The sequence below is a fragment of the Crocuta crocuta genome, unplaced genomic scaffold (genome assembly GCF_008692635.1).
Source record: "Crocuta crocuta isolate KB4526 unplaced genomic scaffold, BGI_CrCroc_1.0 scaffold56, whole genome shotgun sequence".
Lineage (NCBI taxonomy): Eukaryota > Metazoa > Chordata > Mammalia > Carnivora > Hyaenidae > Crocuta > Crocuta crocuta.
The window spans coordinates 2,613,300-2,628,477 of NW_027531334.1; the positions used below are offsets into that span (position 1 = coordinate 2,613,300).

Sequence of the window (15,178 nt, forward strand, 5' to 3'; positions counted from 1 at the left end):
TCTCATGGCTTGGTAGCCCACTTCTTTTTCGTGCTGAATAATATTCCATTTTCTGGGTGTACCACGGTGTATTTATCCATTTGTGTATTGAGGGGCAACTTAGTTGTTTCCAAATTTTGGCAGTTCTGAATAAAGCTGCAATAAACATTTGAGTGAGGTTGTTGTGTGGACATAAGTTTTCAACTACTTTGGATAGATACCAAAGAGCATAATTACTAGATCCTATGGTAAGAGTATGTTTAGTTTTGTAAGAAACTGCCAAGCCATCTTCCAAAGTGGCTGTGCAATTTTGCATTCTACCAGCAATGTATGAGAGTTTCAGTTGCTTCACATCCTCATCAGCATTTGGTGTCGTCAGTGATTTGGATGGTGGCCATTCTAACTAGGTTTGTGGTGGTATCTCATTTTTCAAATTTGTGTTTCCCTGATGACATAGGATGTGGAGCATCTTTTCATATGTTTCTGTGTGGTCTGCATATTTTTGGTGAGGCTGTCTGCTAAGGCCTTTGGCCCACCTTGTAATTGAGTTGTTCATGTTTTATCGTTGAGTTTTAAGAGTTCTTTGAATATTTTGGGTAACAGTCCTTTATCACATATGCCTTTTGCAAATATATTCTCCCACCTGTGACTTGTCGTATCATTTTCTTGACCTTACCCTTCTCAGAGCAGTTTTTCATTTTAATGAAGTTTAGTTATTACTGATTTATTTTATGGATCATGTCTTTCGTGTGGATCTAAAAGGGCATCACCATACCCAAGGTCATCTAGGTTTTCCCTTAATTAACTTCTAGGAATTTTACATTTTTGCATTTTATATTCAGGTCTGTGATCCATTTTGAGTTAATTTTTGTGAAAGACGTAAAGCCTGTGTTTTCATTAATTTATTTGTTTGCTTGTTTGTTTACTTTTGCCTATGGATGTAACTAACTTATGGATGTCTGGGTGGTCCAGCACATTTGTTGAAGAGACTGTCTTTGCTCTGCTATATGGCCTTCAGGCCTTTGTCAAAGATCAGTTGACTATATGTCTCTGGGTCTGTTTTTGGGCTTTCTGTCCTGTTCCATTTGTCCATTTATTCTTTTCCCAATGTCACACAATCTTGATTACTGTAGCTTTATGGTATATTTTGAAGTCAGGTATTATCAGTTCAACTTTGTCCTTTTCACTCAGTATTATGTTGACTAGTGTGGGTCTTTTGCCTATCTGTATGAACTTTAAAATCAGTTTGTTCATATCTGCAAACTAATAATACAATTGTTTCTGCACCTTATCAGATTCAATTTGCTAATATTTTGTTGACGTTGTTTTTACATCCATGTTCATGAAAGATACTGTTGAGTAGTTTTCTTTTCTTGGGCAAAGTCTTATTTGTTACATTAATTAAGAATAAGAAAAATATGGGTGCCTGGGTGGCTCAGTCGGTCAGTTGATCTTGCGGTTTGTGGGTTTGAGCCCCACGTTGCGTCCTGTGCTGACAGCTCAGACCCTGGAGCCTGCTTTGGATTCTGTCTGTCTGTCTCTCTCTCTCTCTTCCCCTCCACAATTCATGCTCTGTCTCTCTCTGTTTCAAAAATAAGTAAACTATAAATATTTTTTAAAAAAGAATAAGAAAAATAAACAGGAATAAGAAAAAGAAAAGTTTTTTATTTTACATTCACTTACTCCTCCTTCAATGCTCTTCATCTCTTTATGCAGATGTGTGTTTCTGACTTATATTATTTTCCTTCTGTTTAGAGAACTTCTTTTAACTTTTCCTGCAAAGTAGGTCTCCTGGCAACAAATTCCCTCAATGTGTGTCTGAGAAAGTCTTTATCTGTCACCTCTGAAGGGATACTTTCATGGGGTACAGAATTCAAGGTTGGTGGGTTTTTCCCTTCCACACTTTAAATATCTCAGTTCATTCTTCTTGCTTTTGTGATTTCTGAGGAGAAGTTGGATATCGTTTTTCATTCTCTAGGTAAGATGTTTTTCCCCTCTGGCTTTTTTCAGGACTTCTTCCTTTATCTTCATTCTTCTATAGTTTTATGGGCATTTATTCTAGTTAGTATTCTCTGAGCTTCCTGGGTCTGTGGCTTGGTGTCTGATAGTAATTTGGGGGAAATTCTCAGTCATTATTGTTTCATGTATTTCTTCTCTTACTTTCTCTTTTTTTTCTCCTTTGGATACTCCCATTATCAGTTGTTCCATAGTTCTTAGATATCTGTTCTGTTTTTATCAGTTTTTGTTCTCTTTGCTCTTCAGTTTTAAAGATTCTATTGATATATTCTCTGGCTCAGAGATTTCCTCAGCTGTGTCCAGTTTACTAATGAGCCCATCAAAGACATTTTTCATTTCTGTTGTAATGTTTTATATCTCTAGCATTTCCTTTTGGTTCTGTCTTAGGATTTCCATTTCTCTGCTTACATTGTCCATTTGTTCTTTTATCTATCTATCTATCTATCATCTATCATCTATCTATCAAATTTACATCCAAGTTAGTTAGCATAGAGTGCAACAATGATTTCAGGAGTAGATTCCTTAATGCCCCTTACCCATTTAGCCCATCGTCCCTCCCACAACCCCTCGAGTAACTCTCTGTTCTCCATATTTAAAAGTCTTTTATGTTTTTGTCCCCACTCCCTGTTTTTATATCATTTTTGCTTCCCTTCCCTTGTGTTCATCTGTTTTGTATCTTAAAGTCTTCATGAGTGAAGTCATATGATATTTGTCCTTCTCTGACTGACTAGTTTCACTTAGCATAATAGCCTCTAGTTCCAACCACGTAGTTGCAAATGGCAAGATTTCATTCTTTTTGACTGCTGAGTAATATTCCATATATATATATACCACATATATATATGTGGTATATATATATATACCACATCTTCTTTATCCATTCATCCACCGATGGACATTTAGGCTCTTTCCATACTTTGGCTATTGTTGATAGTGCTGCTATAAACATTGGGATGCATGTGTCCCTTCAAAGCAGCATACCTGTATTCCTTGGATAAATGCCTAATAATGCAATTGCTGGGTCACAGGGTAGTTCTATTTTTAGTTTTTTGAGGAACCTCCATACTGTTTTCCAGAGTGGCTGCACCAGTTTGCATTCCCACCAGCAGCGCAAAAGAGATCCTCTTTCTCTGCATCCTCATCAGCATCTGTTGTTGCCTGAGTTGTTAATGTTAGACATTCTGATGGGTGTGAGGTAGTATCTCATTGTGGTTTTGATTTGTATTTCCCTGATGATGAGTGACATCGAGCATCGTTTCATTTGTCTGTTGGCCATCTGGATGTCCTCTTTGGCGAAATGTCTGTTCATGTCTTTAGCCCATTTCTTTACTGGATTATTTTGTTTTTTTGGGTGCTGAGTTTGATAAGTTCTTTATAGATTTTGGATACTAACCCTTTATCTGATATGTTGTTTGCAAATATCTTCTCCCATGTCATTTTCAAATATCTTCTATCATTCTGGAGGTTTCCTTTAGTTTTACTGATTGTTTCCTTTGCTGTGCAGAAACTTTTTATCTTGATGAGGTCCCAGTAGTTCATTTTTGCTTTTGTTTCCGTTGCGTCCAGAGACGTGTTGAGTTGCTGCGGCCAGCCAAGGTCAAAGAGGTTTCTACCTACTTTCTCTATGAGGATTCTGATGGCTTCTTGTCTTACATTAGATCTTTTATCCATTTTGAGTTAATTTTTATGTAAGGCGTAAGAAAGTGGTCCAGGTTCATTTTTCTGCATGTTGCTGTCCAATTTTCCCAGCACCACTTGCTGAAAAGACTGTCTTTATTCCATTGAATATTCTTTCCTGCTTTGTCAAAAATGAGTTGGCCATATGTTTGTGGGTCGATTTCTGGGTTTTCTATTCTGTTCCATTGATCTGAGTGTCTGTTCTTGTGCCCATACCATGTTGTCTTGATGATTACAGCTTTGTAATATATCCTGAAGTCTGGGATTGTGATGCCTCCTGCTTTGGTTTTCTTTTTCAAGATTGCTTTGGCTATTCAGCATTTGTTCTTGAATATTGTCTACTTTATTCCCTTAGCATATTAATCATAGGGTTTCATTTATTTATTTAATATTTATTTATTTTTGAGAGAGAGAGAAAGAACAAGAGGCAGAGAGGGAGACAGAGGATCTGAAGCGGGCTCTGTGCTGACAGCAGACAGCCTGCTGTGGGGCTCAAACTCATGAACCATGAGATCATAACCTTAGGTAAAGTTGGACACTTAACTGACTGAACCACCCAGGCACTCCAATCATAGTTGTCTTAAATCCCCAATCTGATAACTCTAGTATCTGTGCCATGTCTGGTTCTAATGCATGCTCTGTCTTTTCATATTGTATTTTTTTCCTTTTGGTATGCTTTGTAATTTTTTCTTGTTAGCCAGACACGGTGCACTGAGTAAAAATAATTGCTGTAAATAGACCTCTTGTAACATGGTGGTAACGTGTGGAGGGAGGGGAAGTGTTCTATAGTTCCATGATTAGGTCTTAAATTTTTAGGGAGCCTCTCTCTGGACTGAGCTTCATAAATGTTTCTCAGTAGTTTTCCCTCCTCAGGTGGGACAGGATAGCTAGAGGGGGTTAGAGTTGAGTATATCCTTCTCCAGGTTAGTTAGGTTGATTTGGTTCTCATTAATTAGTTTCTCCTGAGGACAGGCCTTATTAAGAGGAGCAGAGTGTCCTGCTGTGTTTCAAAAAAATTTTTTTAATGTTTATTTATTTGAGAGGGGCAGGGTTGCAAAGGGGCAGTGAGAGAGGAAACAGAGAATCCGAAGCAGGCTCCAAGGTCCGAGCTGTCAGCACAGAGCTCGACATGGGGCTGCAACCCATGAACCACGGGATCATGACCTGAGCTGAAGTCAGTTGCTTAACCTACTGAGCCACCCAGGTGCCCCTGTTCTGATGTATTTGAAAATGGTTCCTCTTCCCCTCTCCCTGCTGAAAGCTTGAGGGGTTTTTCTAGGTGTTTACCGTGGGAACCTCGTCAAGCTCCTGGAGATAAATCTCACAATATTTTTGGGGCCACCTTATGACTGGGTCCCCCTGGGGTTTTAACTCGCAGACTTGTCCACACCGAGCCTCCAGCAATTCATCAGTGATAGTTCAGGTTTTACCACGCTGGCACTGGTTCCGTCGGCTGTTTTGGCTCCTTCTTTTTTTTTTTTTTTTTAATTTATTTCTAAGAGAGAGAGAGAGAGACAGCGTGAGCAGGGGAGGGTCAGAGAGAGAGGGAGTCACAGACTGAAACAGGCTCCAGGCTCTGAGCTGGCAGTCAGCACAGAGCCCGACGCGGGGCTCGAACCCACCAACCGCGAGATCATGACCTAAGCGAAAGTCGGACGCTTAACCGACTAAGCCACCCAGGCGCCCCTGTTTTGGCTCCTTCTGCTGTGAGTCCCTGCTACAGTAAGTTCCAAATGTTTGGGTTCCCCTGTTGGACTTCTCCAGTCTTGGGGGCAGCTGTTTACCCTGTGTCCTTCCTTCTCTTATGAATCCAGGAAGAGTTGTTGATATTTCAGTGCGTTCAGCTTTTTATTTGTTGTTAGGATGGAATGGTGACTTCCAGGCTCCTTACATGAATAACCAGAAACCTGAAGTCCTCAGTTTGTATTTGGTAAAATTTTCCAGTGGCAAATTTCTAATTATAGATTGATTTCTTTCTGCTATATCACATGATTTTGTGTTCCCCCTCCCCCTTTCATAAAATGGAGTGTGTTCTCAAAAACAATTAAAAGTGTTTTTCTCTTGCAAAATGTGATTAAGATTTCTTCACTCTCCCCACTCATGTCATAGAATTCAGTCTAAAGCCAAGGGTGATGAATGATTTTGAGTTGTTTCTATGGGGATTCTTGGCCTTCTTTCATCAATACTTATCACCGAGGATGCTTGTTTGCTCTCTTTCTCTCCTTTTCCTTTTCAAAAGAATACACTTTAGAAAATGAAATAAATGTTGTCCCTGTTCATTAGATTCCCATTCACCCTTTCAGATGGAACTGAGCTGGCTTATGCTTACATGGATTTTAACTACGACGGTACCTTGCTAGCCTCTGTTGGTAGCAGCCCTGATTACACATTGACCATTTGGAACTGGAAAGAAGAACAGCCCATACTGAGGACAAAAGCCTTTTCCCAGGAAGTTTTTAAGGTTACTTTCAATCCTGAAGATGACGAGCAGCTGACTACATCGGGATCAGGCCACATCAAGTAGGTTGTGTGACTGATACGACTGGTAAATTATCGTTAAGGATATTTTCTAGGAGGGTCGACCAGCTGGAGGCATTTTTGCTGTTGTTAACATTACAATAATTTTTAAATGTGTTATCTTCGAAATTAACTTTAGTGCTGCTTTTCTAATTGGATATGGGTATTTTCTTATTTAAGGGGTGCCTGGGTGGCTCAGTCGGTTAAGTGGCCAACTCTTGATTTCAGCTCAATTCATGATCTCACCACTTTGTGAGTTTGAGCACTGCATCAGACTCTGGGATGACAATGTGGCGGCTTCTTGGGATTCTCCCTGTCTCTCTGCCCCTCACCCACTTGTACTGTCTCTGTCTTTCTCAAAATAAATAAACTTAAAAAAAAAGACAGTATAGATAAAAAGAAGGGCTTTTATTCTAATTTTTTTAAACAAGGGCTGAGCCTACTGCCTTCTTATAGGCTTTACCACCTCAGAGGGTTTGTATAAGGTCTTCCTAAGATGGCGTATTGACTTTTCAGACCCACCATTAAACTTGTAGCAATACTGTATGATGGGTAAGGCATTTTGACATCTTTGAACTCAGTCATCATCTGTAAAACAAGAATTATAACAGAATCAATCCTAACCCAGGGACCTCAATACTAAATTGTAACAGAGTCTACTTTTGATCTCAGTCTTTGGCTCTAAATTCCATGTTGTTTTCCCTTTATCATACTCCCCTCTGTATTTAGGATGGAATGATTTTTGTCCTATTCTGTCCTCATTCTCCCCTGTCTTAAGCGTTTATCCAACAACCTTCTACCACCACCCTCAGGCTGCTTGTAACTGGATTTCCAGCGTCTGTTTTGAGAAAGACATTTTTATCCAAAGTTTCTGTTAGTTCAATTTAAACCTGGCCCTCTTCTTATTTATTCATTAGAAATGTAGAATAATTGAACAGATTTTAAGTGGAAACTTGGGGGAATTCTCAAGTAATATTTTGCTAACTATAGGCTAAAAATTTTGAGTTGTTTACATTTGTTCATCATTTAGTGAAGTGCATATTTTCTATGCACTGTATCTTGGCAGAGAGATACTGAATAATTTCACGTGTGAAGTGCTGTAAAAGAAACAGTATATGGAAATGTGTGAACAGAGGACATACTATAGCCTTGGAGAGGGATGTTTGTTATTTAAGCTTTTGGCTTCATATTACTGGCTTGTTGATACCATCCATTATCTATTTTATATTTAGTTGGTAGACCAGATTCTTTTTTCTACATGCTTTTCATCATCTGACTGTTCATTGCTTAGACTCTTAATAAGAAGTGTTAGTAATAATTAACATTTATTCATTGCTTTTATGTACTAGGCACTGTTCTAAGCGTTTTTCAACAATTTTATGAGGTTGGTACTACTAGTATTCTCATTGTATGCCTGAGAGTATGAGGGCACAGTGTTATTAAGAAAATCACTCTTAAGTTACGCACCAAGTAAATTAGAATTTTTTTGGAAAACATGTTCGAAAATGGTAGTATTCAATAGAACTTTCTGCCAGGATGGGAATGTTCTATGTTGTCCAACCTAGTAGACACTAGCTAGCTACACGTAGCTATTAAATACTTGAAATTGGCTGGTCTGGCAGAAACATTGAATTTTAAATTGTATTTATTGTTAACTTACTAAGTCTAAGTTAATATAGTCAAACTTGGCTACAGTTGACTGCATAGGACAGCATGAGTCTCAGATATAATATCTACAAAGGCGGGGATTTATTTTGTCTGTTTTGCTCAATGCTGAATTCATATTGCCTAGAACTCTGCCTGACAGGCAGTTAATACTTAATACATATTAATTAGATGAAAGAATAAATGAAATAACATGTGACTATGAAACATGTGAATGCTTAGGTGATAATAAAAATAAAGGCTCTTTGAGGTACATTCAGTCTCCTTCTTGTTTGTTTACAGGTTCTGGGAAATGGCTCTAACATTCACTGGTCTCAAGCTTCAGGGTTCATTGGGCCGATTTGGCAAAACAGCCACTACTGATATAGAAGGTTATATGGAGCTCCCGGATGGAAAGGTGAGTACAACCACTATTCTAGAATAGTAAGATTATGTTTTCAAGTGATGAAAATAGATGAAAGCACATTATACACTGTAAAAAGCCCTGGCAATGTTAGTAATAATGGATATTATAATTGTAAATGAGCATTTCATTTTGCTTCTTCAGATTGTCAATTTTAATTAATATACTTCCATAGAATTGCCTTAATCCACATGTAAATATCCTTTTTTGTGTCTACTAAATATATGAACACATAAAATATGTAAACATTTTAGTATATTAACATAATGACATATTGTCACATTTTATTATGTTATGGAATTGCGGTGTTTATAATGTTTATCTTTCCCTCCTCTTTTGTTATGATGGTCCAAGAAGACTTCCTGGCTCAAAGCTTGCATATAGTCTTATGGCTTTTGTTTTTATTGTCAGATGATTATTTAGGAAGATTGAGCCACCCTATGGTGTCTCCTACAGATGCACTGAGCCTGTTGATTCTTTAACATTGTTAGTTCATCTTCTCTCTTGCTCTTACAAAATATATGGTCATGTTGCCTATAGGATCAGTTCTGCATTGATAAAGTATTTGGCTTCCTATTAGGATGAGTTATATAGTATTATTTGTGAATGTCTCTGTTATAAGTAAATGCCAGCATACAGATATAATTTTGAGAAACCAAATGGGCTACCTAGTAGATATTCTCTACAAAGTATCTACCTATAGATATTCTCAATTTGAAATCATGTTGTGTGGGAGGAAATCAAAATTCTTGGATGCTGGTTAGATATATATCAAAAGCTATAAAATGATCATAAATCATGTTAGCTTCAAATTCTGAATACCACAGAATTAAGCTAAGATAAAGATTGTTAAAAACATGCCAGAAGATATATCTTTAAAAGGTTCAATAGGATTCTCATGTATGTAGGGTAGAAAAGAAGCCATTTTAAATGAGAGAGACACAAAAGGAAATATTTAGAGTTAAGAATAAGTACCTTATATTTGGAGGTCTACTTAGGAAGGAGCATTAATTTTGGGAAGAGATGGAAATTATGTTGAGAAGTACGGTTGGGTCTTAATGGATGAGGAGATTAACAGCTAGGCAGAACTATTATACACTGGAAGAGTAGAGCTGCAAATGAAGTTATATATAAGTCTGGCCACAAAATACCAAATGAGTTGGAAGAGGGGAAATCTGGAGTCAAGGAGATGAGCTAAGAAGGAAAGTGTTACTTTCATTTAATTTTTCAGGACAACTGGAAAAAGATAGCTAGACATGAGTGACATTTCAGAAGGGAAAGTCTTCCAGGTGTCAGTGGCTTTGGATGATTTTTATTACTGGACAGAAGAAAGCAAGTTGAAATAAAGACTATCCAAAGTGAGCTGAGGTTTAGTAATAGGTGAAACAGGTAGAATGGATAAGATGAGTAGACTGGGGACATAGAAAAGATGGAGTAAAGTACTTGGTGTGAGGGAAATGGGGTGCAGAATGCTGGCGCAGACAGGCAAGAATCAGATCCAAAGAGTTTCCCCAAAGGTGTTTCGTGGAACGTTAGTCTGCACAGAAGCAGACTGTAAAAATAAGACTTTCCTGGTCAAATTCCTTTGTATCTAGAAATTTTGCTTTCAGTGATCTATATTAAAGTTTCCAAGAGATCCTAGAGAAAAAATTGTCTGATTTTGTTTTTCCAAGCATATGTCTTCTGAGTTAGTGTTAGTCAGAACAGGAGCTTTCGAGCCAGGATTCCTGGGTTAAAATCCTGACTCTTATTGGTATTTTGTGCAAGCCACTTAACTGTTCTGTTCCATTTTTTCTTTGTAAAATGGGAATAAAAATAGGGCTCCTATTGATTCATATGATTCCTTTGTGTGAATGAGGAAAACTGTGTTTTCTGGGAAAACAAAGTGCCCAACCTGCATAACTGTGCATGGTACCCCTAATAAATGTACCTAGTTCAAAGCATTTTTAGGATTAAATAATGTACGCAAAGTGTTCAAGTAGCAGTTGGTACAGAATTGATACTTAATTAGCATGACTTAGTATGTAATACCAGCTAAACATCCTAGGAATTAGTGTTTGGGGAAGTGCTGGATTCAATGGATTAATACGAGTTGGTTCCAGATGATTGTTCTTGTTTGAAATTGGATATTATTATGCTATAATCTGCTGAGCTCACCAATTTTTCTGAGTTCATGATTTTTAAAAAACTTGTAACATTTGATATTATCCCTCTTAATAAGTAGAATCTCTCTATCAAGAGGTTAAAAATGTCTCTAATTTTTGACTCCATAATTCCACTCCTGGATTATATCCTTAAGAGATGTGCAAAGAAAGCTATTTCAGATCTATTTGAAAAATTACCAGCAACGTAGAGTCCAATCACCGTGATGTGACCCTATGCGTAATGCTAGGAGGAAGTCCATCACAATGTGATTAGTGGTTGTTTCTGAAGTGGCGAATGTTTACTTCTACACTTTCTTATTTTTCTATACTTTTTTTTCTTACATAATCAAGAGAAACAATCTTTAAAAATAAACCTCACCTGTATTTGAGGCAAAAATATCCACATTTGTCTGTTTTGATGCACATTCCTTCTTTTCTGCTTCCCTGCCAGGTGCTCTCAGGGTCAGAGTGGGGCAACATGCTGGTGTGGGAAGGCGGCCTCATCAAAGTCGAGCTCTGTCGAGCTGCAAGGAAGTCTTGTCATCAGGGTCCCATTAACCAGATAGTGCTGGATGAGGGTGAAGTTATCACTATTGGGGCAGATGGATATGTTAGGGTAAGTTTTCTTGACGTTTGGTCAGGAACGCTTCTTGTATCAAAGACTTACAAATCACCCTATTGGTGTTAGCAGATTTTTACTTCTCACAAAGATCACTTCATAAAGGATATGAGTGGTCATTTACTCATAGGGCAAACACATTTAAAATAATATTTTCCTTGTGGTAAATCTTTAAATTCTCATCAAAATTAATTTACAGCATCTTAGTGAAATTTTCTGAGGGGGCTTTTTGTTGTTTTGATTCTCTGGTTGAAATCGTAGTTGGGGAAAATGAAAATCACTTTTGGCAGAATGTAAACAGTGGACACAGGTGTCCTTTCAAACCACACAGTGTGAATGGGTCATGTTCTAGGGACGAAAGTACGAAACATTATTTTTGACTGAGGTTACTAATTAGAAATACACTCAAATGTGAGCTGATAGGGTTTGCCTGTGGATACTCCCCTCTCTTTGCTCCTTACACTGGTGAACTCACTTGTCCTCATCTGTGGACACTGTTGCCTGTGGTGTGGGCTAAGCTGGAACATTGCTCCAGCATCTAAGTCCCCCTGGTAGTTGTCAGACCACTTCTCCCACCCACCCGTGTATGTGGACCCTGCCGCTGCTGGCAAACCTAGAGGCTTGTGATTTGCCCTGTGGTCCTTTTGGTGCATACTCCTGATGACTTCCCAAGAAAGCGGTAGTATCCTCTGGACATTCCTTAGGAAGTATTATTTTCAGAAGTTAGACTGTATTTTAGAAAATAGTCTCGTCACCCTGTTGACACCTATTGAGATTACAATTTCTAGCCATATCTCTCCCAGTCTGCCTTCTTACCTGTCGTTTTTTGAACCCAAGTATAAATTTTTGCATTTACCATATTAAATTTAATTTGGTTAGATTTGACCCTTGCTCTGGAAATTTTTATGTCATTTATTTTGTCGTATAGTGTATTCACTGCCCATCTAAGATGGGCACCCTAAAACGTGAAGGCAAATCTCAAGATTAAAGAAGTTAAACACTTCACAGATGGTCCTTTCATGAATACCATTATTTTCTAAACTGGCTTCCTTTTTAAATTTCACCCTAATCTCTCTAGTTTTTACATAGTAAATCTCTACCTCTAACCCTTTGGAAAAAACCTAACCCAACTCCCAGGAGTCCATCTCCCCCGTGGATCTGGGTCTTTCCCCCATTAGGCTAGTCCATGAGACAACACGGGTCCTCCCTGAAGTTACTTTCCCTAAGGCTGAGTTATTGAGTCTGGGCTAACAGGGTGGGATGTGTCAACAAGTCCACCCAGGGTGGGCTTCGGCACTTCACAAAGGAAGTCCTCAGTCTCTCTGCCATGAGGTGAAACTGCCCCCCTCCTGCTTTCCACAGTGTTCTGTTCTCTGTCCCAGAAGAGCAATCCTCACCTGAATGGTCCAGTCTAAATCAATAATGAAAAACACTTTTCTCGTGATCACATCATCTACACTCCTTTTCTCTGCTTGTAATGAAGATTGATCTTGGATCATTAAGAAAGTCTGTTTCCCTTTTCCAGAGGCCCACTGGTGAAATGAAAACAGGTCTCATTATAGTGTTTTGCCAAATAAGTGAACCATTTATCCCTTATGGTCACTTTACGTGCAGAAAGGCCTGACAGACAACTGGACGTCAAGTTTACCCTGGGCAGATTAGAGTTTACTGAGGCTGTGTTTTCTCACTAGGCTCCATCCATACAAAGGAAACTATCATAATTTGTTATCCTCCATTTGGAAGCAATATCCCAGGGGTCGAGTTTTGGGTGGTGGTGTCATTACACCTACTCACTGATTGGCATGCAACAAGAAGAAATGACTTTTGGGGGGAAAAATCAGAGCCTTATAGTAAATGTAAAATTCAGAAACTGTTGATTGATTATAGTATTTTCTTATTTTATAAGATCTGGGATTTTGAGACAATAGATACTGCTGACACTATAGATGAGACTGGATTGTTAAAGATCGATCCCATTAATGAACTTCAAGTAGGCAAGAATGTGAAACTCTTCTCTATGATAAAGATGAACGAGACTGGAAATAACTTTTGGTTGGCTCAAGTAAGTTGCATTCTTCTCTCTTGGCCCTTTAAAGTTACCTGGACATGAAATTAAAATAGTAACAAAATTTATTGCCACTGTAAGTCCATTTTACTATTAAAACTACTATTGTTATGTCCATGAAGAGTTCCTTAATTTTGGTATTTGCTGCTCTACAAGCAATTCTCTACAACCGCATTCAGAATATAGGATTCATTATAGCCATAGTGTGATTTCTACTTAACCTAAATGCATGAGACCGTCAACAAATTTTTATCACTCAACGTGAAAACCTAAACATACCACTGATAGGACTATGATTGGTATTCGCTGGCAAATCTGCCCAGCTCAGCCTGTACCCATGACTTCCATCTGCTATAGAGGGACCTGCACCCATCTCCACCCTACTCGACTCAGCACCATAGTCATGACTAGGGTCTTTATATTAATTCGCTTCCATCCACTCCTGGAGTGCAACAAAACCATTCAAAAACTCACACTATGCCTGGGAGCTATCACAACTCTATTTACAGCAATCTGCACTTTAACACAAAATGATATTGGAAAAAATCGTTGCCTTTTCCACCTCAAGTCAATTGGGACTTCTACACAAAAAACCAATTAACATTCTTATATTAAACGGACTATTTGTAATATGAAAATACTTCATTTATTGTGTGTTCTAAGATATAGAGAAATTGCTTCCCTTAAATTTCAATCACACATTTTTTTAAAATGTTTATTTTTGAGAGAGATGGAGGGTGAGTGGGGGAGGGGCAGAAAGAAAGGGGGACAGAGGATGGGAAGCACTGAGGGCAGCAAGCCCAAAGTGGGGCTTAAACTCACCAACCGTGAGACTATGACCTGAGCCAAAGTTGGAGGCTCAACCAATTGAACCACCCAGGTGCCCTCAGTCACACTTTAAAATATATGTAAGCTGTTCATATTCCTGTTTGTCCTTTACTTTAACTAGATCACAGGAAGAAAATTATTTTCATTTGATAAAAGTTCAAAATGATAAAGCAAAGTATTATTTAACTTTTTAGGATGCCAATGGAGCCATATGGAAGCTTGACCTTAGTTTTTCAAATATTGTAAGTTGACAAGTTTTCTTATTTTTTCCCCTAATTCTTATAATAAAAATCTGTTGTTTTTCTTCTTTAAAAGGTACTTTATCTTTCTCCATATTTGACCACTGTTCCCATCAAAAACTTGTCTACCATGTCCTAATCCTGAGAATTTATTCTCTCTCTGATTTTATTTAAAAAAGGTATCTCCTAGCAAAATCTGCCAGAAAAGTGGCAATTGACAATGCCTAATGTTATTCAGCAGTTTATGGTTGTCATAAACTTAGGGCATTTTCACCTATGTGACCCTGTAACCCTCACAGCTACCCTGATGAGAAGGGAGGCTTCTGCCATGACCTCATTTTACTGGTGAAGAAATGGAAAGCCTTCAAGTACAGTTCCAGTATTTGTTTTTCCTAATTCCAAGAGTCCAGCACTCTTTCTAACTTACTATGCTTTTAAAAATTTCTATTCAGATAAAACCACACTTGTTTTACAGGGTTCTATGTATATATTTTTTAAACTCGACCTTAATTCGAAGTTAGCTTATCTTTGAGATCTGATAGGATCTCTTTTATTATCAGACCCAAGATCCAGACTGCCTCTTCTCCTTCCATTCTGGAGCTATCGAAGCCTTGGCAGTCTCTCCTCTCACTTATCTCATGGCCACTACTGCCTTGGACTGTAAGTAGAACTCTAAATGGTAATATAACTGGCCTTTTTTGTTTGTTTCATTTTCCACACACAACTTTATACATATTTGATGGAAAGCATTTGAGAATTTTTCCAAAAGGAAGCCTCTTGCTGCAAGTGAGGGGAGTTTTTACATAGGGGAGAGGAACTGAAGTGGACCATCCTTGGCTAATGTGAGTGATTAAGGAAATAGTAAGTTACTTATGAAAATGTGATTCATTTTGGCATGATCCACATTCATGCTTTTCCTATCTTTTTTTTTTTCTTTTTTTACTTTTTCTTCCTTACTCATGTATGGTGAAGCTATGTGGGCTATGCAAGGTGGAATTGATCAATCAGTTGTTTTCTTTATTATCC

The 15,178-nt window shown here is 38.1% G+C and overlaps 1 protein-coding gene across 1 annotated transcript in view; it reads left to right on the forward strand.

Annotated features, from left to right (window-relative positions):
- CFAP44 (cilia and flagella associated protein 44) overlaps positions 1–15,178 on the forward strand; it is a 123,079-nt gene that overhangs the window by 15,238 nt on the left and 92,663 nt on the right. The window contains exons 7-12 of the mRNA XM_077771886.1: positions 5,976–6,192; positions 8,137–8,251; positions 10,853–11,017; positions 12,927–13,082; positions 14,108–14,155; positions 14,713–14,812. Of these exons, the coding sequence (XP_077628012.1) occupies positions 5,976–6,192; positions 8,137–8,251; positions 10,853–11,017; positions 12,927–13,082; positions 14,108–14,155; positions 14,713–14,812 (801 nt within the window). The remainder of the gene's footprint in view (positions 1–5,975; positions 6,193–8,136; positions 8,252–10,852; positions 11,018–12,926; positions 13,083–14,107; positions 14,156–14,712; positions 14,813–15,178) is intronic.